Source organism: Kogia breviceps, chromosome 2 (assembly GCF_026419965.1).
Source record: "Kogia breviceps isolate mKogBre1 chromosome 2, mKogBre1 haplotype 1, whole genome shotgun sequence".
Classification (NCBI taxonomy): Eukaryota; Metazoa; Chordata; class Mammalia; order Artiodactyla; family Physeteridae; genus Kogia; species Kogia breviceps.
The window spans coordinates 15,085,729-15,111,174 of NC_081311.1; the positions used below are offsets into that span (position 1 = coordinate 15,085,729).

Here is a 25,446-nt window from a genome sequence, read left to right on the forward strand (position 1 = left end):
TACATTTCTTTCTGACATACAGTCTGTCGTGCATCAGCTTTATTCTCAGGCTTGTTTTTCTCTTAGATACAAAAGTGAATGCCGCAGTTCCAGACTTCTATCACATACCATTATACATGCCCACTCTTCGCCAATCACTTGGCAAATTGAAGGGTATGCACTTACTGGCTTTAGCCCACCCATGAAGCTGGTGAGGGATCAATTCCTCCCAAATTGAATCCTCACTGCATAGCCACATGGAAGGAGTTAAGTGAAGGCTGGGAAAGAATCCATAAAATCTACTTCTGATATCATTTATGTAAAATTCATAACAAAACACCTAAGTGAACCTCCCCCAAACCGGTAACAGAGTTACAAATCTAAAGAGCACATCTGATAACTCTTCGATCCTTTCTTGAAATATTTTACAGAAAATAGAGTGCTCTAAAGCCCCCTTGACAAAGTATTAAAAAGGCAAAAGCAACATATAGTAAGGAAGACCTTCCTGGTTAACCACTCCTGTTACAAATCATGTACCTGGATGAAACCTTAATCTCACAAACTTGCACCCAAAATTATAAAGGTCAATGTATACAGTGTTCTTTTCTACACTCAACTTTTATTTAAAGCATACCTTTTGAAACCATGTAGTCAGGATAAAAGTTGCAATTACAAAATTCCCTTAATATTTTTAAAGTAGTAAATGCTCTTCTTAAAAAGCTTTCCTAAAGCACTAAATGCATAACACACATAGAGAAATCACAAGTATACAGCTCAATGAATTATTGCAAAGAAAATATACCCATGTAACCACCACCCCAGTAAAGAAATTGTACTTTGCCCGTCGCCTCTTCATCAGAGGTCACTAGCATAATGATTTTTAACACCGTAGTGTGTTTCTGCCTATTTCTGAACTTTATACAAACGGAATCCTAAAATATGCATTCTTTCGTTTCTAGCTTCTTTTGTTCAAAACTATGTTAGTGAATGCCACCCACATTGTTCTTTTAGAATTAGTTTGTTCTTTTCATTGCCCCATATTCTATTATTTTTAGGTATTTGGGTTAGTCCAAGGTTTTGACTATTTAAAACACACTGCTATAGATATGTTTAACATGACCTTTGATGGAATGGAATTGTTGGATCACAGAGTATGGGTAAGCTCAACTTTAGAATACAGTCAGATTGTTTTCAAAGTTGTTGCACCAACTTCTAGACCACCAGAAGTGTCTAGAGTTCCGCATCCACTCCAACATTTGATATCATCTATCTTGTTCTTTTTAGCCACTATAACGGGTGAATAGTAGATAGTATTATATTGTGGTTTTAATTTGCATTCCCTGATAAAAATTAAGTGGAACACATTTTTATATTTTGTTAGCCACTTATCCTTTTTTGTGAAGTGCTTATTCAAGTCTCTTGCCGTTTTGGGGGTGGGGAGTTGAGTTTTAAGACTGTTTTTTATTGATTTGTATGATTTATATATTGTGACTATAAGGCCTTTATCCTTTATATAGGTTGTGAATATTTTCTACTACTGCATGGCTTGACTTTTCACAATATTAATGACATCTTCTGACAACAAAAATTGTTAGTTTTACTGTAGTCTAATTTTATCGAAGTGCTTTGTGTGTCTGTTTAAGAAATTTTCCCAGTTCTAAAGATGTGAAGAAGAATTCCCATATTACCTTCTAGATGATACTTCATTGTTTTTCCTTTTCTCCTGGTATTTATTTTTATGATTAGTATGAGGTAGGAGTCAAATGTTACTTTTCTCCATATGGATGGTTAACAAATCCAACACCCGATAAAGTTTTTTTCTTAAAGCTATAAATAAATATTGACAGACAGTCCTTGACTTGCTAACCAAGCTGAAGAATGGAGCACTTCCATCACAGCCCTTTATGCTGTATCAAATTTACAGAGGGACTGAGGTCTTATTTGTATCTTATAGAAAATGTCGATATTCTCTATAGATATATTTTACTTTAGACATCTGTAGGCTGTACTTACAATGTACCCAGAGCTTTTTCAGTGCTATTTGAGTCTGCCATGTGGGTTCAGTCTCGGGCCTGGGCAGAGTTCTAACCATTAGCCACTTCTCAAATTCTTTGGTATGCTAATTAGGATAAGAGCCTCACATGGAAGATCCCAGAAGTTCAACTTTATGGGATGGCTTTTCTCTCTCTGTTATTTGCCAGACTTTTTCTGGTTCTCTGGGCTTCACTTTTCCATCCTATGGCCAGAAACTACCCGCTTCTGTGATTGTGCCACATTCTGCTTTGGGAGGACAGAGAAGAGGGAAAAGCAATGGATTTGTATTGACCCTCTTGTACCCAAAGTTCCGCCTTATGTAGAAGATTCCCAAGCCTTGGAGATTTGGCTCTAGCAGCTTCCTGGCCGTTTTTGCTGCAGCCAGTGTTCCTGCTTCAAGACTGTTTGGAATTGGGGGTAAGTAAATATTTTAAAAAGAGAGGAAAAATTGGGGGGTGGATCTCCTCTACTCTCTGAGCTTCAAGGGCTTCCTTTTCCACAGCACAGGTCAGTCAGAACTAGAGTATTTTTCCAGGATTTTTCTGCACTGAGGCTCAAGTCAGGGGATACTGGAGGAATAAATGGTTAACTTCCAAATATTTCAGGGTGCTCTGAATTCTGGTGTTCTTCCCTTATCTGCCTGATGATACTTACTTTTCACAATTACCAAATAGCTGCCCATGCATATCATCCAGGTTTTATAGTTGAGACCCATGGGACATAAAGAGAGATGTATGTTTATGGAGTGTTTCCTGGAACTGGAAGCCTGATGGTGAGTGGATTTTTGACAGAGCTGCAAAGGCATTTCAAAAGAGAAAGACCAGTCTTTTCCAAAGGCTATAAAAACTGGATATCCATATGCAAAATGATGAACCTTGACCTACACCTCAATCATAAACAGTAACTAAAATGGACCATAGACTCATAAACAAAAGATATCTGAAATGGATCACAGACTTAAATGTACAATGTAAAAGTATAAAACTCTTGGAAGGAAATCTATGTGACCTTGAGTAGGCAAAGAGTTCTTATATGACACCAAAAGCATAACTTATAAAAGAAACAAAAAATACATTGGATTTTATCAAAATTAAAACATTTTTTCTCCACAAAAGACACTGTTAAAAGAATAAAAATACAAGTCAAAGTCTGGGAGAAAATTATATCAAATCACACTTCTGGCAGAAGATTTACGTCCAGACATATAAAGAATACTCAAACCCAAGAATAAGAAAACAAACAATAAAAAATAGGCAAAAAATCTGCAAAGACACTTAACCAAAGAAGATAAAAGTATGGCTAATAAGTACATGAAAAGATATTCAATGTCATTAGCCATTAGGGAAATGCAGATTAAAATTATGATACCACTACACACCTATTTGAATGGCTATAATAAAAAATACTGACAAGACCAAGCACTGAGTATGTGGAACAACTGAAACCCTCATACTTTGCTGGTGGCAAGGCAAAATGATAGTCACTCTGAAAAATAGTGGCAGTTATTATAAAGATAAAAATACATTTGCTATATGATTCAGCAATCCCACTTCCAGACATTTATCCTAAAGAAGTGAAAACTTATGTCTGCACAAAACCTATACAAGTATGAATCTTGTCCACAGCAGCATTATTCAGAGCTGCCGAAAAGTATAACAATTCTTACCTATCAAAGGGTGGATGGATAAACAAACTGGAGTATATTCATGCAATGGAATACCACCTAACAACAAAAATGAAATGGACTATTGATGGAAAAAACCAACTTGGATAAATCTCAAATGCAGTATGCTAAGGGAAAGAAACCAGTCTCAGGAGGTTACATACTGCATGATTCCATGTATATGACATTCTGGGAAAGGCAAAACTATAGAGACACGGTACCAATCAGTGGTTGCCAGGGTTTATGGCTGAGGAAAAAGACTGACTGTAAAGGAAGCCCTATGAAGGATTCTTTGAGATTCTGGAACTGGTCTGTATCCTGATAGAGCTGATGATTACAAGAAACTGTACAGAGGAGCTTCAAGATGGCGGAAGAGTAAGACACGGATATCACCTTCCTCCCCACAAATACATCAGAAATACATCTACATGTGGAACAACTCCTACAGAACACCTACTGAAGGCTGGCGGAAGACCTCAGACCTCCCAAAAGGCAAGAAACTCCCCCACGTACCTGGGTAGGGCAAAAGAGAAAAGAATAAACAGAGACAAAAGAATAGGGACGGGACCTGCACGAGTGGGAGGGAACTGTGAGGGAGGAAAGGTTTCCACACACTAGAAGCCCCTTCGCGGGCGGGAAGCTTCGGAGCCGCGGAGGAGAGAGCAGCAACAGGGGCGCGGAGGGCAAAGCGGAGAGATTCCCGCAGAGGATCGGGTCCGACCAGCCCGAGAGGCTTGTCTGCTCCCCTGCCGGGGCGGGCGGGGGCTGGGAGCTGAGGCTTGGGCTTCGGTTGGATTGCAGAGAGAGGACTGGGGTTGGCTGTGTGAACACAGCCTGAAGGGGTTAGTGCACCACGGCTAGCCGGGAGGGAGTCCGGGAAAAAGTCTGGACCTGCCGAAGAGGCAAGGGACTTGTTTTGCCTCTTTGTTTCCTGGTGCGCGAGGAGAGGGGATTAGGATCGCCGCTTAAAGGAGCTCCAGAGACAGAGGCGCGAGTCGCGGCTATCAGCGCGGACCCCAGAGATGGGCATGAGACACTAAGGCTGCTGCTGCTACCACCAAGAAGCCTGTGTGCGAGCACAGGTCACTCTCCACACCTCCCCTCCCGGGAGTGTGTGCAGCCCACCACTGCCAGGGTCCCGGGACCCAGGGACAACTTCCCCGGGAGAACGCATGGCGCGCCTCATGCTGGTGCAACGTCACGCTGGCCTCTGCAGCCGCAGGCTCGCCCCACCTCCGTACTCCTCCCTCCCCCTGGCCTGAGTGAGCCAGAGCCCCTGAATCAGCTGCTCCTTTAACCACGTCCTGTCGGAGCGAAGGGCAGACGCCCTCTGCCGACCTACACGCAGAGGTGGGGCCAAATCCAAAGCTGAACGTTGGGAGCTGTGCGAACAGAGGAGAAAGGGAAGTCTCTCCCAGCAGCCTCAGGAGCAGCGGAATAAGTCTCCACAGTCAACTTGATGTACCCTGCATCTGTGGAATACCTGAATAGACAACGAATCATCCCAAATTGAGGAGGTGGACTTTGGGAGCAATGATATCTATATATATTTTTCCCTTTTTCTCTTTTTGTGAGTGTGTATATGTATTCTTCTGTGTGTGATTTTGTCTGTCTAGCTCAGCTTTTACCATTTATCCTAGGGTTCTGTCTGTACTTTTTTTCTTTTATTTAAAAAAATTTTTTTATTAATAATTATTTCTTATTTTAATTATTTTATCTTATCTCCCTTATTTTCTTTCTCTTTCTTTCTCTCTCTCTTTCTCTCTTTCTCTTTCTTTCTTCTCTTTCTCTCTTTCTCTCTCTTTCTTTCTTTCTTTCTTTCTTTCTTTCTTTTTTTCTTTCTTTCTTTCTTTCTTTCTTTCTTTCTTTCTTTCTTTCTTTCTTTCTTTCTTTCTTTCTTTCTTTCTTTCTTTCTTTCTTTCTTTCTTTCTTTCTTTCTTTCTTTCTTTCTTTCTTTCTTTCTTTCTTTCTTTCTTTCTTTCCTTCTTTCTTTCTTTTTTCTCCCTTTTATTCTGACCAGTGTGGATGAAAGGCTCTTGGTGCTCCAGCCAGGTATCAGGGCTGTGCCACTGAGGTGGACACTGATCCACAAGAGACCTCCCAGCTCCATGTAATATCAAACAAAGAAAATCTCCCAGAGATCTCCATCTCAACGCCAAAACCCAGTTTCACTCAACAACCAGCAAGCTACAGTGCTGGACACCCTATGCTAAACAACTAGCAAGACAGGAACACAACCCCACCCATTAGCAGAGAGGCTGCCTAAAATCATAATAAGGCCACAGACACCCCAAAACACACCACCAGATGTGGACCTGCTCACGAGAAGGACAAGATCCAGACTCATCCACCACAACACAGGCACTAGTCCCTTCCACCAGGAAACCTACACAACCCACTGAACCAACCTTAGCCACTGGGGACAGACACCAAAAACAATGGGAACTATGAACCTGCAGCCGGCGAAAACGAGACCCCAAAAACAGTAAGATAAGCAAAATGAAAAGACAGGAAAAACACACAGCAGATGAAGGAGCAAGGCAAAAACCCACCAGACCTAACAGATGAAGAGGAAATAGGCAGTCTACCTGAAAAAGAAGTGAGAATAATGATAGTAAAGATGATCCAAAATCTTGGAAATACAATGGGAAAATACAAGAAACGTTTAACAAGGACCTAGCAGAACTAAAAAGCAAACAAACAAATGTAAACAACACAACAAATGAAATTAAAAACTCTCTAGAGGGATCAATAGCAGAATAACTGAGGCAGAACAATGGATAAGTGACCTGGAAGATAAAATAGTGGAAATAACTACTGCAGAGCAGAATAAAGAAAAAAGAATGAAAAGAGCTAGGACAGTCTCAGAGACCTCTGGGACAACATTAAATGCACGAACATTCGAATTATAGGGGTACCAGAAGAAAAATAGAAAAAGAAAGGGACTGAGAAAATATTTGAAGAGATTATAGTTGAAAACTTCCCTAATATGAGAAAGGAAATAGTTAATCAAGTCCAGGAAGCACAGAGAGTCCCACACAGGATAAATCCAAGGAGAAACATGCCAACACATATATTAATCAAACTATCAAAAATTAAATACAGAGAACAAATATTTAAAGCAGCAAGGGAAAAATAACAAGTAACACATAAGGGAATATCCATAAGGTTAACAGCTGATCTTTCAGCAGAAATTCTGCAAGCCAAAAGGGAGTGGCAGGACATATTTAAAGTGATGAGAGAGAAAAACCTACAACCAAGATTACTCTACCCAGCAAGGATCTCATCCAGATTTGATGGAGAAATTAAAAGCTTTACAGACAAGCAGAGGCTAAGATAATTCAGCACCACCAAATCAAATTTACAACAAATGTTAAAGGACCTTCTCTAGACAGGAAACACAACAGAAGGAAAAGACCTACAATAATAAACCAAAACAATTAAGAAAATGGTAATAGGAACATACATATTGATAATTACCTTAAACATAAATGGATTTAATGCTCCAACCAATGGACTGGCTGAATGGATACAAAAACAAGACCCGTATATATGCTGTCTACAAGAGACCCACTTCAGATCTAGGGACACATACAGACTGAATGTGAGGGGATGGAAAAACAAATTCCATGCAAATGGAAATCAAAAGAAAGCTGGAGTAGCAATTCTCATATCAGACAAAATGGACTTTAAAACAAAGACTATTACAAGAGACAAAGAAGGCCACTACATAATAATCAATGGATCAATCCAAGAAGAAGATATAACAATGGTAAATATTTATGCACCCAACATAGGAGCACCTCAATACATAAGGCAAATACTAACAGACGTAAAAGGGGAAATCGACAGTAACACAAACATAGTAGGAGACTTTAATGCCCCACTTTCACCAATGGACAGATCATCCAAAATGAAAATAATAAGGAAACACAAGCTTTAAATGATACATTAAACAAGATGGACTTAATTAATACTTATAGGACATTCCATCCAAAAACAACACAATACACATTCTTCTCAAGTTCTCATGGAACATTTTCCAGGATAGATCATATCTTGGATCACAAATCAAGCCTCAGTAAATTTAAGAAAATTGAAATCGTATCAAGTATCTTTTCCGACCACAACGCTATGAGACTAGATATCAATTACAGGAAATAATCTGTAAGAAATAGAAACACATGGAGGCTATACAACACACTACTAAATAACCAAGAGATCACTGAAGAAATCAAAGAGGAAATCAAAAAGTACCTAGAAACAAATGACAATGAAAACACAACAACACAAAACCTATGGGATGCAGAAAAAGCAGTTCTAAGAGGGAAGTTTATAACTACAAGCCTATATTAAAAAACAAGAAACATCACAGTGCTGGGAAAACTGGACAGGTACATGTAAAAGTATGAGATTAGAACACTCCCTAACACCATGCAAAAAAATAAGCTCAAACTGGATTAAAGATCTAAATGTAAGGCCAGAAACTATCAAACTCTTAGAGGAAAACATAGGCAGAACACTCGGACATAAATCACAGCAAGATCCTTTTTGACCCACCTCCTAGAGAAATGGAAATAAAAACAAAAATAAACAAATAGGACTTAATGAAACTTAAAAGCTTTTGCACAGCAAAGGAAACCATAAACAAGACCAAAAGACAAACCTCAGAATGGGAGAAGATATTTGCAAATGAAGCAACTGACAAAGGATTCATCTCCAAAATTTACAAGCAGCTTATACAGCTCAATAACAAAAAAACAAAGAACCCAATCCAAAAATGGGCAGAAAACCTAAATAGACATTTCTCCAAAGAAGATATACAGATTGCCAACAAACACATGAAAGAATGCTCAACATCATTAATCATTAGAGAAATGCAAATCAAAACTACAATGAGATATCATCTCACACCAGTTAGAATGGCCATCATCAAAAAATCTAGAAACAATAAATGCTGGAGAGGGTGTGGAGAAAAGGGAACACTCTTGCACTGTTGGTGGGAATGTAAACTGAAACAGCCACTATGGAGAACAGTATGGAGATTCCTTATAAACTACAAATAGAACTACCATATGACCCACTAATCCCACTACTGGGCATATACCCTGAGAAAAACATAATTCAAGAAGAGTCATGTATCACAATGTTCATTGCAGCTCTATTTACAATAGCCAGGACATGGAAGCAAACTAAGTGTCCATCGACAGATGAATGGAGAAAGAAGATGTGCCATATATATACAATGGAATATTACTCAGCCAGAAAAAGAAACGAAACTGAGTTATTTGTAGTGAGATGGAGGGACCTGGAGTCTGTCAAACAGAGTGAAGTAAGTCAGAAGGAGCAAAACAAATACCATCATATGCTAACACATATATATAGAATCTAACAACAACAAAAAAAGTCATGAAGAGCCTAGGGGTAGGACGGGAATAAAACACAGACCTACTAGAGCATGGACTTGAGGATATGGGGATGGGGAAGGGTAAACTGTGACACAGTGAGAGAGTGGCATGGACATATATACACTACCAAATGTAGGGCGGATAGCTAGTGGGAAGCAGCCGTATGGCACAGGGAGATCAGCTAGGTGGTTTGTAACCACCTAGAGGGGTGGGATAGGGAGTGTGGGATAGGGAGGGTGGGAGGGAGGGAGACGCAAGAGGAGAGAGATATGGGAACATATGTATATGTATAACTGATTCACTTTGTTGTAAAGCAGAAACTACTACACCATTGTAAAGCAACTATACTCCAATAAAGATGTTTTTTAAAAAATCTCAAAAAAATTTTAAAAATAAAAAATAAAAATAAAACTTAATCTCCTACACTGGGTGAAAACTCAGCAGCCTTATTTTGCTTTCAGAATTGTTCTATGGCCTTGGATCCTTCTTCTTCTCCTAAATTACCACTATCATCAGGGAAAATTCTAACACACCATTGTAAAGCAATTATACTCCAATAAAGATGTTTAAAAAAAAAAGAAACAAGAAACATCTCAAATAAACAACCTAACCTTACACCTAAAGCAATTAGAGAAAGAAGAACAAAAAAACCCCAAAGTTAGCAGAAGGAAATAAATCATAAAGATCAGGTCAAAAATAAATGAAAAAGAAATGAAGGAATGATAGCAAAGATCAATAAAACTAAAAGCTGGTTCTTTGAGAAGATAAAAAAAATTGATAAACCATTAGCCAGACTTATCAAGAAATAAAGGGAGAAGACTCAAATCAACAGAATTAGAAATGAAAAAAAAGAAGTAACAACTGACACTGCAGAAATACAAAGGATGATGAGACATTACTACAAACAACTATATGCCAATACAATGGACAACCTGGAAGAAATGGACAAATTATTAGAAATGCAAAACCTTCCGACACTGAACCAGGAAGAAATAGAAAATATGAACAGACAAATCACAAGCAATGAAATTGAAACTGTGATTTAAAAACTTCCAACAAACAAAAGCCCAGGACCACATGGCTTCACAGGTGAATTCTTTCAAAGATTTAGAGAAAAGCTAACACCAATCCTTCTCAAACTCTTCCAAAATATAGCGGAGGGAGGAACACTCCCAAACTCATTCTACGAGGCCACCATCACTCTGATAACCAAAACCAGACAAAGATGTCACAAAGAAAGAAAACTTCAGGCCAATATCACTGATGAACATAGATGCAAAAATCCTCAACAAAATACTAGCAAACAGAATCCAACAGCACATTAAAAGGATCATGCACTATGATCAAGTGGGGTTTATCCCAGCAATGCAAGGAGTCTTCAATATACGCAAATCAATCAACGTGATACACCATATTAACAAATTGAAGGATAAAAACCATATGATCATCTCAATAGATGCAGAGAAAGTTTTCGACAAAATTCAACACCCATTTATGATAAAAACCCTCCAGAAAGTAGGCATAGAGGGAACTTTCCTCAACATAAAAAGGCCATATATGACAAACCCACAGCCAACATCATCCTCAATGGTGAAAAACTGAAACCATTTCCACTAAGATCAGGAACAAGACACAACAGCCCACTCTCACCACCATTATTTAACATAGTTTTGGAAGTTTTAGCCACAGCAATCAGAGAAGAAAAAGAAATAAAAGGAATCCAAATTGGAAAACTAGTAAAGCTGTCACTCTTTGCAGATGACATGATACTACACATAGAGAATCCTAAACATGCTACCAGAAAACTACTAGAGGTAATCGATGAATTTGGTAAAGTAGCAGGATACAAAATTAATGCACAGAAATCTCTTGCATTCCTATACACTAATGATGAAAAATCTGAAAGTGAAATTAAGAAAATACTCCCATTTACCACTGCAACAAAAAGAATAAAATATCTAGGAATAAACCTACCTAAGGAGACAAAAGACCTATATGCAGAAAACTATAAGACACTGATGAAAGGAATTAAAGATGATACAAATAGATGGAAAGATATACAATGTTCTTAGATTGGAAGAATCAACATTGTGAAAATGACTCTACTACCCAAAGCCATCTACAGATTCAATCCAATCCCTATCAAACTACCACTGGCATTTTTCACAGAACTAGAATAAAAAACTTCACAATTTCTATGGAAACACAAAAGACCCCGAATAGCCAAGGCAATCTTGAGAAAGAAAAACGGAGCTGGAGGAAACAGGCTCCCTGGCTTCAGACTATACTACAAAGCTACAGTAATCAAGAGAGTATGGTGCTGGCACAAAAATATAGATCAAAGGAACAGGATAGAAAGCCCAGAGATAAAGCCACACACATATGGTCACCTTATCTTCGATAAAGGAGGCAAGAATATACAGTGGAGAAAAGATAGCCTCTTCAATAAATGGTGCTGGGAAAACTGGACAGCTACATGGAAAAGAATGAAATTAGAACACTCCCTAACACCATACACAAAAATAAACTCAAAATGGATTAAAGCCCTAAATGTAAGGCCAGACACTATCAAACTCTTAGAGGAAAACATAGGCAGAGCACTCGGACATAAATCACAGCAAGATCCTTTTTGACCCACCTCCTAGAGAAATGGAAATAAAAACAAAAATAAACAAATAAGACCTAATGAACTTAAAAGCTTTTGCACAGCAAAGGAAACCATAAACAAGACCAAAAGACAAACCTCAGAATGGGAGAAGATATTTGCAAATGAAGCAACTGACAAAGGATTCATCTCCATAATTTACAAGCAGCTCATGCAGCTTAATAACAAAAAAACAAACAACCCAATCCAAAAATGGGCAGAAGACCTAAATAGACATTTCTCCAAAGAAGATATACAGATTGCCAACAAACACATGAAAGAATGCTCAACATCATTAATCATTAGAGAAATGCAAATCAAAGCTACAATGAGATATCATCTCACACCGGTCAGAGTGGCCATCATCAAAAAATCTAGAAACAATAAATGCTGGAGAGGGTGTGGAGAAAAGGGAACACTCTTGCACTGTTGGTGGGAATGTAAATTGAAACAGCCACTATGGAGAAAAGTATGGAGGTTCCTTAAAAAACTAAAAATAGAACTACCATATGACCCAGCAATCCCACTACTGGGCATATACCCTGAGAAAAACATAATTCAAGAAGAGTCATGTACCACAATGTTCATTGCAGCTCTATTTACAATAGCCAGGACATGGAAGCAACCTAAGTGTCCATCGACAGATGAAGGGATAAAGAAGATGTGGCACATATATACAATGGAATATTACTCAGCCATAAAAAGGAACAAAACTGAGTTATTTGTAGTGAGGTGGATGGACCTAGAGACTGTCATACAGAATGAAGTAAGTCAGAAAGAGAAAAACAAATACCGTATGCTAACACATATATATGGAATCTAAACCAAAAAAAAGGGAAAAAATGGTCAGAAGAACCTAGGGACAAGATGGGAATAAAGAGGTAGACCTGCTAGTGCATGGAGTTGAGGATACAGGGAGGGAGAAGGGTATGCTGGGACAAAGTGAGACAGTGGCATGGACATATATACACTACCAAACATAAAAGAGGTAGCTAGTGGGAAGCAGCCGCATAGCACAGGGAGATCGGCTCGGTGCTTTGTGACCACCTAGAGGGGTGGGATAGGGAGGGTGGGAGGTAGGGAGATGCAGGAGGAAAGAGATATGGGGACATATGTATATGTATAACTGATTACTTTGTTATGAAGCAGAAACTAACACACCATTGTGAAGCAATTATACTCCAATAAAGATGTTAAAAAAAAGAACCCACCTGCCAATGCAGGGGACACAGTTTCGAGCCCTGTTCCAGCAAGATCCCACATGCCCCGGAGCAACTAAGCCTCTGTGCCACAACTACTACTGAGCCTGTGCTCTAGAGCCCGTGAGCCACAACTACTGAGCCTGTGCTCTAGAGCCCGCGAGCCACAACTACTGAGCTCCCGCACCACAACTACTGAAGCTTGCACGCCTAGAGCCCATGCTCCGCAACAAGGGAAGCCACCGCAGTGAGAAGCCCACACACTGCAACGAAGAGTATCCCCCACTCACCGCAACTGGAGAAAGCCTGCACGCAGCAATGAAGACCCAACACAGTCAAAAATAAATAAAATAAATTTTAAAAATAAAATAAACAAATGGGACCTAAGTAAACTTAAAAGCGTCTGCACAGCAAAGGAAACCATAAACAAAATGAAAAGACAACCCACAGAATGGGGAAAAATATTTGCAAAGGAAGAAACTGACAAGGAATTAATCTCCAAAATATACAAACAGCTCATGCAGCTCTATGTCAAAAAAACAAACAACATGATCAAAAAATGGGCAGAAGATCTAAATAGACATTTCTCCAAAGAAGACATACAGATGGCCAAAAAGCACATGAAAAGATGCTCAACATCACTCATCATTAGTTAATTTGTACCTCTTTTTAGATTCTACATATAAGCGATATCATACGTATATGTATAACTGATTCACTTTGCTGTACAGCAGAAACTAACACAGCATTATAAATCAGCTATACTCCAGTAAAAATTTTAAAAAAAGAAACTATACGTATTTTAGAATTCATATGGCCATATCCCTCCAAATGGAATTTTACTGCACATAACTTTTAAAACACTTTACAAAGGAATGAAACACAAAACAAAACCAAACAAGAAATAAACCAGATACCTCCTAAAAAAAAGCAACTGCAATATAATAAATTTGTGGAGAATAATATGAGAGGAGGCAGATAATTAGGCCTGGTTTCAGAGGAACTTGTAAGTCTAGTCTGAATTATATTATAAATGTGAAAGGAAACTTTTAAACAATGGATTTTCATAATTCAATTTATGTTAAAAAACACTTCGGTTATTTTGAATACAATAGATTGATAGACAGAAGGAAGAATCAGGGCTTATGTAGGGGATTAAGGAAAGAGAAATGTATTTAGTTAATTCCCAGGTATTGAAGTTAGGTTAATAGTGGTAACCGTAACTGAGCTACAGAATATTAGAAAAAAGAGCTGTTTGCCAGGATAGCAAGTTTAATTTAGGACATGTTGATTTTGAAGTACTAGGCAATATTTTAGTGAAAGAACTAAGTTTCAGGCTATAGTGTTCCTTAGCATTGAAAATTAGACACGGAGCACTGGTTTAGCTAAGTTGCAATAAACTTTGTGCAATTACTATTTTGCTCGAGCTATATTTGATATTTTGGTTTAAAAGAAGAGCTGGGATCTAAATATCTGTTTTCTTCTACAGCAAAGCCAGGGAGAGAATTCCTGAAGAAACCTCCAGTATAATAAGATGTAATTTATGGTTTCTACTTAGAGAAATGTATATCTTAAGGCCTCATTTCTATTAACATATCCATTATCATAATCTCACTTTTGAAAAGGAGGACTTCTATTTTTCATTCTTCCCAGAGTTCTTCGTTCTTGCATCATTTAAAAAAAAATTTTTATATCACATACTCCTTCTGGGATATGCCACTTTGATGTAGGCATTCTGTTACCAATGATTTCAGTTTACTTCTCTCCCTGTAGGGAGTTACATCCTTCCTTTTTCTCTTTTGAAATATCTTCATGGACAACATCATTGTTTCATTTCCCCAAATCTTTTTTTTTTTTTTTTTGCGGTATGCGGGCCTCTCACCGTTGTGGCCTCTCCCGCTGCGGAGCACAGGCTCCGGACGCGCAGGCTCGGCAGCCGTGGCTCACGGGCCCAGCCGCTCCGCGGCACGTGGGATCCTCCCGGACCAGGGCACGAACCCGCGTCTCCTGCATCGGCAGGCGGACTCTCAACCACTGCGCCACCAGGGAAGCCCCCATTTCCCAAAATCTTGATCACAGTGTTTATTTTTCATTATTCTTCCCACTCACATGCTCACTTCTATAGGGTCATCATTGATTATTCTTGTTTTTTAATTGCTTAACTCCTAATTTTTCTTTCTTTTTCTATTCTTTAAATTCCTCTAATTAATTAAAAATGCTTTCTGGATCCTCCAAAGCAGCATCATCATCTCTTTTGGCACTTTATATGCACTAAGATGGCTATAATCAAAAAGAGATAAAAAGAAGTGTTACTGAGAATATGGAGAAATTGGAACCCTCATACATTCCTGGTGAGAATGTAAAATGGCACATCTTCTTTGGAAAATAGTTTGCCAGTTTCTCACAATGTTAAGTCTAGAGTTACTATATGACCCATCAATGCCACTCCTAGGTATATACTCAAGAGAAATAAAAATGTATCACCACATAAAATCATGGACACAAATGTTCATAGTGGCATAATTCATATGAGCCAAAAAGAGGAAAAAACCCAAATGCCCATTACTGAAAAAGGAGAAATAAAATGTGTCATATCCATACAATGGAATGGTACTTAGCAATAAAAAGCAATGATATACCGATACATACAACATCATGGATAAACCCTGTAAACACTGTGATAAGTGATAGAAGCTTGTCACAAAAGAATGAATATTGTATGATTTTAATAAGTATATGAAAATGTTCAGAACAGGAAAATCTATATACAGGAACTAGATTAGTGATTGTCTAAAACTTAGGGTGTGGGAGAGGGATGGGAAGTGACTGTAAATGGGTACACAGTTTCTTTCTGGGGTGATGAAAATGTTCTAAAATTGCCTGTGATAATGGCTGCAGAGCCATTGAATTGTGCACTTTAAATGGGTGAATTGTACTGTATATGAATTATATCTCAATAAGGCTATTTAAAAAAATAAAATTAGAAATTGAATTTAAAATTAGACAATCGTATGTAAAGGTGAAAGTTGCCAATTTTCTAGTGTTCTTACATGATTAAGGAGTAAAAAAAGACACCAATTAACATTATTACTGGTTAGGAAAAATATACATGTTAAAATTTAAGGGCATTCATTAAAGAAAAAATATGAAATGTATAATTCCTAAACTGCTAAAAGGAAAAACAATTAAAGAATATTAAAAGGACAGAATTATTAAATTCTGAATTATAAATTTCAATTTAATAGAAAGCAGGGGAGAAGAAAAAAGGTTGCTTGAGAAAGCATTTTAAAAAGTGAAAAGGAGAAAAAAATTAAAATAAAACAATTGCAATAAATAGAAATTCACTAAATCTGTTTCTTTAAAAGTCAGAGATTTTCAGATTATTAAACAGGATAAACAATGTCCAGATATTTGTGGTGTACATGAAACATATTTAAAATCTAGTAAAATAAAAAATATTGAAAGTAAAGAAAGGAAAATAGATTTACCATGGAAATTCTAACAAAATGATACTATATCTAAGTTTATATAAAACAAGTTATAAATTAAGACAAAAATTTCAATAAAGACATAGAGAATTCAAAATGGTTAAAACAACAATTCAACTCCACTCTCAATAATGGATAGGAACACCAGACAAACATAAGTAAGGAAACAGAGGATTCGAACAACACAATAAACCAACTACATTCAAAGAACATATGTAAAACACTATTCCCAACAACAGGATACACATTCTTCTCAAGTGCACATGAGATATTGTCTGGGATATACCATATTTTAGGTCACAAATTTTCTCAATAAATTAAAAAAAATAGATATCATGAAAAGTATCTCCTTTAACTATAGCAGAATAAAGTCAGAAATCAATAACAGAAGAAAACCTGGAAAACTCACAAATTTGGGGAAATTAAACAACATACTCTTGAACAGCCAACAGCTCATAGAAGAAATCACAAGGGAAATTAGAAAGTACTTAGAGACAAATGAAAATGAAAACAGAACATAATAAAACTGATGGGATGCAGTAAAAGCAGTGCTAAGGAGGAAATGTTTAACTATAAATGTTTACATTGAAAAACAAGAAAGATCTCAAATCAACAACCTGACATTAAACTTAAGGAACTAGAAAAAGAACTAAACCCAAAGTTAGCAGAAGGAAGGAAATATTGTAATAAAGATTAAAACAGATAAATGAAATAGAAAATAGTAAAATAATAGAGAAAAATCAACAAACCCAACAGTTGGTTCTTCAAACCAATCAATAAAATTGACAAACCTTTGGCTAGATTTACTAAGGAAAAGAGAGAAGATTCAACTTACTAAAAATAAATAAAAATAAATATAGTATAGATACTACTACTGATCCTATGATAATAAAAGGGATTTATTAGAGTGTACTATGAACAACTGTACACAAATTGTATAACCTAGATGAAATGGACAAATTCCTAGAAACACAAAACCTACCAAGACTTAATCATGAAAAAATAGGACTGAATAGAACTATGACTAGTATGGAGATTGAATCAGTAATCAAAAATCTCCTGACAAAGAAAAGCCTGGGACTTGATGGCTTCACTGATTAATTCCACTAAACATTTCAAGAAGAACTAATACCAGTCCTTCTCAAATTGTTGCAAACATTAAAGAGTAGAAGACAATCCCTAAGTCATCCTATGTGGCCAGCATTATCCTGATACCAAAGTCAGACAAAGACACACAAAAAGAAAAGTACTAATATCCCTTTTGAACAATGATGCAGAAAAGGGGAAATTATTATTAAAAGAATTATATACTATGACCAAGTACAATTTATTCCTGGAATGCAAGGATGGTCTAACATATGAAAAGCATAAACGTAATACTCCATATTAACAAAAAGAAGGGGAAAAATCACATGATTAGTTCCATATCCATATGAATTTTAGTACCTAAAGGGACCCCAAGTAGCCCAAAAAATCTTGAAAAAGAGCAAAGAGGGAGGATCCACACTTCTTGATTTCAAAATTTACTACAAAGCTACAGTAATCAAGACTGTGATACTGGCAAAAAATGGACAAAAGACTTAAACAGACATTTCTACAAAGAAGATATATGAATGGCAAATTAGCAAGTGAAAAAGTGCTTATCAGCACTAATCGTTAAAGAAATGTACATCAAAACCACAATGAGATACCAAGTTGCACCCTCTAGGATGGCTACAATCAAAAAAAAAGAAAGAAAGGAAAAAGAAAAGGAAGAAAGAAAAAGAAAATTACAAGTGTTGGTGAGAATATGGAAAAACTGGAATCCTTGTGCACTGCTGGTGAGAATGCAAATGGTACAACTGCTATGGAAAATAGTATGGAGGTTCTTCAAAAAATTAAAACTAGAATTACCATATGACCTAGGAATTTCTCTTCTGGGAATATATCCAAAAGAATTGAAAGCAAAATCTTGAATACATATTTGTACACTCATGTTCATAGAAGCATTACTTACAATAGCTAAAACATGGAAGCAACTCAAATGTCCATAAACATGAATAAACAAAATGTGGTATATACATACAATGGAATATTACTCAGCCTTAAAAGAAAAGAAATTCTGACATATATCACAACATGGATGAGCTTTGAGAACATCATACTAAGTGAAATAAGCCAGTCACAAAAGGACAAACATTATATGATATCACTTATATAAGATACCTAGAGTAGTAAAGATCATGCAGACAGAAAGCATAATGATGGTTGTCAGTGGCTGGGGAAGAGGAGATAGGGAGTTACGGTTTAATGTGTATAGAGTTGTAGTTTTGCAAGATAAAAAGAGTTCTGGAGATGGATAGTGTAAATAGCTGCACAATAATGTAAATGTACTTAACATCACTGAATTGTTCACTTAAAAATGGTTAAGATGGCAAGTTTTATATTATACGTATTTTACCACAATAAAAAAATTGAAGGGAAAACAAACAATTCATAAGAAAAATTGAAAATTCTAACTTGTTTGTACTAAAAAACATAATATTAAAGTGGAAAAATATTAAGGCAATCTATCACTGTATTCACACTGAGGCCACACTTCCTGAGAGCTGTTCTCAGTCAATGACTGAGCATGGCGGTGATAGTAAGGAAGGCCTGATCCTGAGAGATGCATAGCTCCTCTGTTAGGATACAGAGTTTGGCTCGAGGACTCACCATTGGCCTTATCGAACTTTCAGGCTCTTTCATTCAACTTTCCTTTCTTCCTGCTCTACTTCACGAAGGTCAGATTGGAACTGTGGTCTAAAAGATCTCTCACCTTCTCCCTTGCTCTTTCCCTCACACGAGTTCCCCCTAATACGTTTACTGTATGGCTAACGCCATTTTGGTCCACTTCTCTGAGGACTTGTGGTCTGAGCAATCAGGAGGTAAAATGGGGATTTGAAACTGGCTCACTCACTATTTGGCAGGCTAAAAAGAAACCATCCATGTTGCTAGATGAAACACAGACAGTCCCTGGAAGAAGGCTTCAATTGTTAAAAATTTCACCAGTGGTGACCTGGGGAAAGTGCTTTCAAAAGAGAGTGGAGTTGGCTGACTACTGCTATGTTTGTATTGACCCTACAGAGGGATAATGAGAGACTGAAGGCCACTAATAAACATTACAGGCTAAATATACGAGCTAGAGAGTCTCTTTTATAGCTTTAAATCAGGTCCTTACCTCTGACAGTGGAGGAGCCAATATGAATGAGCAGTAGACCCATGATCTAATTGTTAGAATTGCAGAGCTCCAGAGATGATAGACTGCTCAGGCAAAGCAGTCCTCTTATGCAAAGACAACGGCCACTATTGGAAAACTGGAGCTTTTGAAATATGGGATAGGAATCCCTAGAATGGACTATCTAGATAGACGTTTTTGAGGATGTTGGTTCTACAACTCCTGTTTCTAGTAATAGAGACACCAGGGTCATCCCCCTAAAGGCTGCCACCACCTCCTCTCCTGATTGCTAGACTAATAACTGAATTTAATGACAGAATAATGCATCTTGGCCTGAAAAGAAAGGGAAAAGATTATATACTTGAAAAGGCTGCAAGAATTGGCTAGCATATACTGGCAGCAGCCAGGAGATCATGTCAGGAATTGGATTTTGGTGGTAATTGATCAAGGGGGATGGAATGTAAGCCTGGATAAACAAGAATTCATGAATTTGGGTGCATAGTCTCAGGACCAGGTGATATAATACCCTATGGAGGACTCCAGGGTATGGGGCAAAACTTGATGAGGAAGTGATTCTTACAAGCCTGGAAAAAGCACTGGCCAAGGCAAAGTGAAATGGAAATGCCTGAGTTGCCCTAGAAGATGGAAGAGAAAAGAATAAAAAAGCTGACAGGAGGGAACGAACCGGAATGGATATATCATGTAAGGCCAGTAGATTACTTCCTATGGGATGCACCAGTCACCAAGGCCATGAGAAATTTGCTGGTGAAAGGGGCACCAGCTTCACTAAGAAGATCACTGGTGGCTTTCTTCTGCAGACCAGAGCTGACAACAGGAGAGGCAGTGACAAAGGGAGGTGTTAAGTGATGGGGCCCCAAAGTAAAAAAGATCAAGGGCCAGTGCCTAACTGACAGAATCCAGGGTCTACAATGAGGATAAAGTTCAACAAGACTGGAGGAGCAGCCAAGGGTGTTGGCCCACAACGAGCTGTGGGATGATTAATAATGGATGCTCTCTATCTCGAGAGGCAAAATCGATGGGCAGCCAACAATGGTGCTATTTAACATTTACTTTTGTTGTAAGTAGGAATGGAGGAACACAGGCTGAGGGTTGTTGCCAAGAAGAAATCATGATCCTCTGCTCAGTTCCCAGATGAGTTAATTTACAAATCCAGAACCCACTGAATAGGTGGCTGAGTCCATAGAAGAAAAGACATTTTGAAACATCTTGGAAAGTGTATAAAATGATCCCCAAAGGGACCTGTGTATGATTCCTTTACGAAGAGCCCTATGTATATTTGGGTATATACACAGGTATATACACAGGTATGTACACAGTGCAAGAGGAGTAAGTAGATATTTTGATTACTATAAGACACAGGGTTAGAGATCACAGAGATACCCAAGGACTAAAATACCATCATGAACCCTTGTTAGACTTGGGGTATCTCCACGGTCCAGGTAAGAAATTCTGGCTAAATTCTGGACCATAGGGGGCCAACTGTGTCTATGCATCCACCCAGTGATAATTTCCCTACTTCTCAAGTGTATAATTAGAAGTTATGAACAAGGTGATTAGAGTAACGCCTACATTGCATCCCTGGCCTGTGGGGTAAGATCTATCATAGTGGGAAAGACCAAGTGGCAACCTCTAAAAATACCTGCCATCTGGTCAAGTTGGTAAATCAAAAACATTATGTAGGGGCTTCCCTGGCGACGCAGTGGTTGAGAGTCTGCCTGCCGATGCAGGGGACACGGGTTCGTGCCCTGGTCTGGGAGGATCCCACATGCCGCGGAGCGGCTGGGCCCATGAGCCATGGCTGCTGAGCCTGCGCGTCCCGAGACTGTGCTTCGCAAAGAGAGAGGCCACAGCAGTGAGAGGCCCGCGTACCACAAAAAAAAAAAAAAAGTATGTAATTACAGTGGGATAGTGAAAATTAGAACCACCATTAAAAGTCTAAATGGTATAGGGGTAGTGGTCCCTGATATATCTCCATTTAATTTACCGTGCTTATTCTTTTAAAATTCAGATTCACACAGACTTACTTTTCCATTTTACATACCAGAAAAAAGTATTTATTTTTAAAATAATTCCCTTCAGTTTTCTAATCATTCACTATATTATAGTACACACTCTAACAACAACATCCTTTAATTCTAGATATGAAAGGACTGAGATTTAAAGATGCGAGGTGACCTACTTAAGATGGCACAGAAAGCTAAGATCAGAGCCAGGCTATGCCTGTAAGTGATCTTCCTAGTACTGACTCAGTTATGTTTACCACCAGAACTATGCCCAATATAAAAGTAAAAAAACTGACACAAAGTTTATGAACTGGCCTCCATCAAACCATGGCTAAACTGAAAGGCTGACACATTCACCTATGCTACTTCAGTAACTCAGAAACAGCAATAGCAGTAATAGTGGCCTGATTGAAGGATGTCCATAAATGCTGACCTGTCTAAAACTCTCCTTTAAAATTTAACAGTGGCTTTATTTAAAAAAATAATAAAAGTATTTGTGCATGTTCTTTTCTTAACAATGAGACAATTAGAAAACTGTCTAATTTACATTTTAATACTAAGAAAAATTTAAATGATAAAAAAACCCATTAAATATACTTTATCTCACACAATGCTTAGAATATTTCACATTACTTTGTCCATGATGACAACATAATAAATAGGATCATCTCTAAGACATGGTACACATTAACACTAGCTTTCTTTTACTTAATAAAAGAGTTATTGAACTTAAACATGCACTCAAATTCAAAAGCTTAAAATAAAACCCTAAACATTTAAATAATTTACATATATATTCAGCTTTGTGAATTTTTACACAAAACTAAATTTTTTAGCATATTAACATCCACATTATTCTGTCAAAAACTTTTATTTTTATGCATTAAATAAGGCTCATTCAATTACAACTTCTAATACTTTTCCAAAAACACTGTAACCTAATTAATAGGCTTACTATCCCTTAATATTCAGAAGTACAAAATCAGAGAACGTTAAATATATTTAAGATGTTTCCTCGGAATTTCCCTGGCAGCGCAGTGGTTAAGAACCTGCCTGCCAATGCAGGGAACATGGGTTTGAGCCCTGGTCCAGGAGGATCCCACATGCCTCAGAGCAACTAAGCCTGTGCACCACAACTACTGAGCCTGTGTTCTAGAGCCTGCAAGCCACAACTACTGAGCCCATGTGCCACAACTACTGAAGCCCGCGCACCTAGAGCCTGTGCTCCATGACAAGAGGAGCCACCGCAATGAGCAGCCCACACACCGCAGCGAAGAGTAGTCCCTGCTTGCTGCAACTAGAGAGAAAGCCTGTGCACAGCAACGAAGACTCAACACAGCCAGAAAAATTAATTAATTTAAAAAAACGTTTCCTCAAATTTCATTTTTAAGGGACAAATTTAAAGTATGAATAGACTTTGCACATGTTAGTGATAAATATGATTTAGCATTAAATTCTGGAAATTAATACTTTTTAAGGGACAAAGACAAACATGATTGTTTTCAGAGCAAAGTGAGCAACATGGCAAGGATTTTGACAACAAGAAGTGAATAAACGAACAGAGAATGTGTAAACTGGAGCAAAGAGTTTAGAAAACTAGAGGACTGCAAATGGAGATGAGACAGATTAGACTTGCTATGTATGGGCCCATATGGGTAACTGAGAAGAGCTATTACAGGGAGGCAGATTTCATCTCATTTATAAAGGACAATTAGTTATCTGAAGATAGAAAATGGTATCTCAGAGATGGTGTGTTTCCTGTCATTAAAGGCATTCAGGCATAAGTTAGATCAGGGGTTGGGCAAATTATGTCCACAGGCAGAATTCAGCCTAGCAGCTGTTTTTATAATAAAGGTTTATCGGAACATAGCCACTCCCATTTGTTGCCATACTGGCTGAGCCTGCTTTAGCAGCACGACAGCAGAGTTGTTTAGATGCAACAGAGACCTTATAGCCCACAAATCTTGAAATATTTACTAACTGGCTCTTTACAGAAAATGTTTGCTAACTCCTGTGGATAAGGTATTAGGAATTCAAGTATTGTATGGTGTTGGTGTAAGATAACCAATAATGGTTACTCTGGTGTTGAGGAAAGTGCTTGGCATATCATCTGTGTCAAGGATTTGGTTTAACAGGTTCTTTGCTGTTCAACGCAGCCCAGACAACTTGGTGAGTGAAGGTCAAAATTACATGCACTGTTTGTAAAGTTGTGTGCTGTGATGTGGGGCTATGCCTGCCAGAAGGAAGCACAATTGTCTAATTTACACAAAGGCACCTAGTGGGCCAGTATAAGCGGTACACACATCACAATCATGTTAACAAAAATAACATTCTTTCTAATCCAGATGATCTCAGATGCCATCAAACAGATATTCTACCACTAAAACTCAGCTGCTTCTCCTCACCCAGTGTTTCTTTCCCATTTACATCCCATATTTTCAAATAGATGTTCTACGAAGAGAGCTTTCAGGTTTTGAGAAATGCTACAAACTCTGCCCTCTCTTTTAGAAAGATACACTGCAAATTAACATATTAAAAACTGTGAGAAAAAATAAAACTCTGAGAAGTAATGTCAGTTAAAAACAAACCAAAAAAACCCCTATTTAACTTCAGTATACACAGCATTTTCCAAATGTATTTAATTATGGAACACTTTTTAATGAACCTACTGTTAATATCTCAAATAACTAATATTCTAGGAAATTATGCTATATCCTAAGTCATATTTAGTACTTCCAGATTATAAGTGCTCTGAAGGCAGAAAATACATACTTTTTCTCATCCCCTACAGATTTCATCACATTGCTAAGCACATATAATAATTACCTAAGAAATCCAAGAAATAATTGAATTGATATGGATTTTAATGCTAGGAGATGGACCTAATCAATACAGTGAATGCGCTGTTAATTTTATTAATTAAAACAGGCTTCAGTTACTCTTATATGACAGGGGAACACAGGGTCACCATCCTCCTTCCACTGAATCAATTAGCTATTAAATAGCACTACAGCAAAACAAACTTGCAAAAGTATATGTCAAGTATGCTTCTTCTGCTCTGTGGTATATATTTAAGTATATAAAACTATTCAAGACACACTGTACCATATTTAAGGTTAAAGAACTGATAAATTACCTAACAGATTGATAGAACATACGTCAGAATATAGGTTTAACAAATTCAAAGTCAGTAAAAGCAAATTACCTGAAGAAGGTGACAAAAAACTGCACAAGATCCATGATTGTATTGTGTTGTGAGAATGCAATCTGAAAAATCAAAATAAAAGAAAGTTGGAAACTTACTGAATCTATGCTCTTCTTCAAAGTGGTGATGCTTCATGGCATTTGTAAATACAATATTTTTAAATCATCAAGAAATTTGGATCACCATATTATAAATCATATGTGCTGGAATCAAAATTTCATTGAAAACACCTAATATAACCAACTACTGATGACCTTTGCACAGGCTATAACATTAAATGGTTTAAGAAAACTATTATATATGGAATCTAAAAAAATGGTACTGATGAACCTAGTGGCAAGTTAGGAATAAAGATGCAGACGTAGAGAACGGACTTGAGGACATGGGTGGGGGAGGGCGGGGAGGAGATGAAGTGAAAGAGTAGCACTGACATGTATACGCTACCAAATGTAAAGTGGATGGCTAGTGGCAAGCAGCCGCATAGCACAGGGAGATCAGCTCCATGCTCTGGACGACCTAGAGGGGTGGGATAGGGAGGGTGGGAGGGAGGCTCAAAAGGGAGGGGATACGGGGATACGTGTATACATATAGCTGATTCATTTTGTT

General features: G+C 37.7%; 1 protein-coding gene across 2 annotated transcripts in view; it reads right to left on the bottom strand.

The window, feature by feature from the left end:
• Window positions 1-25,446, bottom strand: part of ATRNL1 (attractin like 1) — a 705,727-nt gene that overhangs the window by 381,984 nt on the left and 298,297 nt on the right. For both annotated transcript variants that reach the window (XM_059054362.2, XM_067024581.1), the window contains exon 25: window positions 24,841-24,902. In XM_059054362.2, coding sequence (XP_058910345.1) covers window positions 24,841-24,902 — 62 coding nt within the window. The remainder of the gene's footprint in view (window positions 1-24,840; window positions 24,903-25,446) is intronic.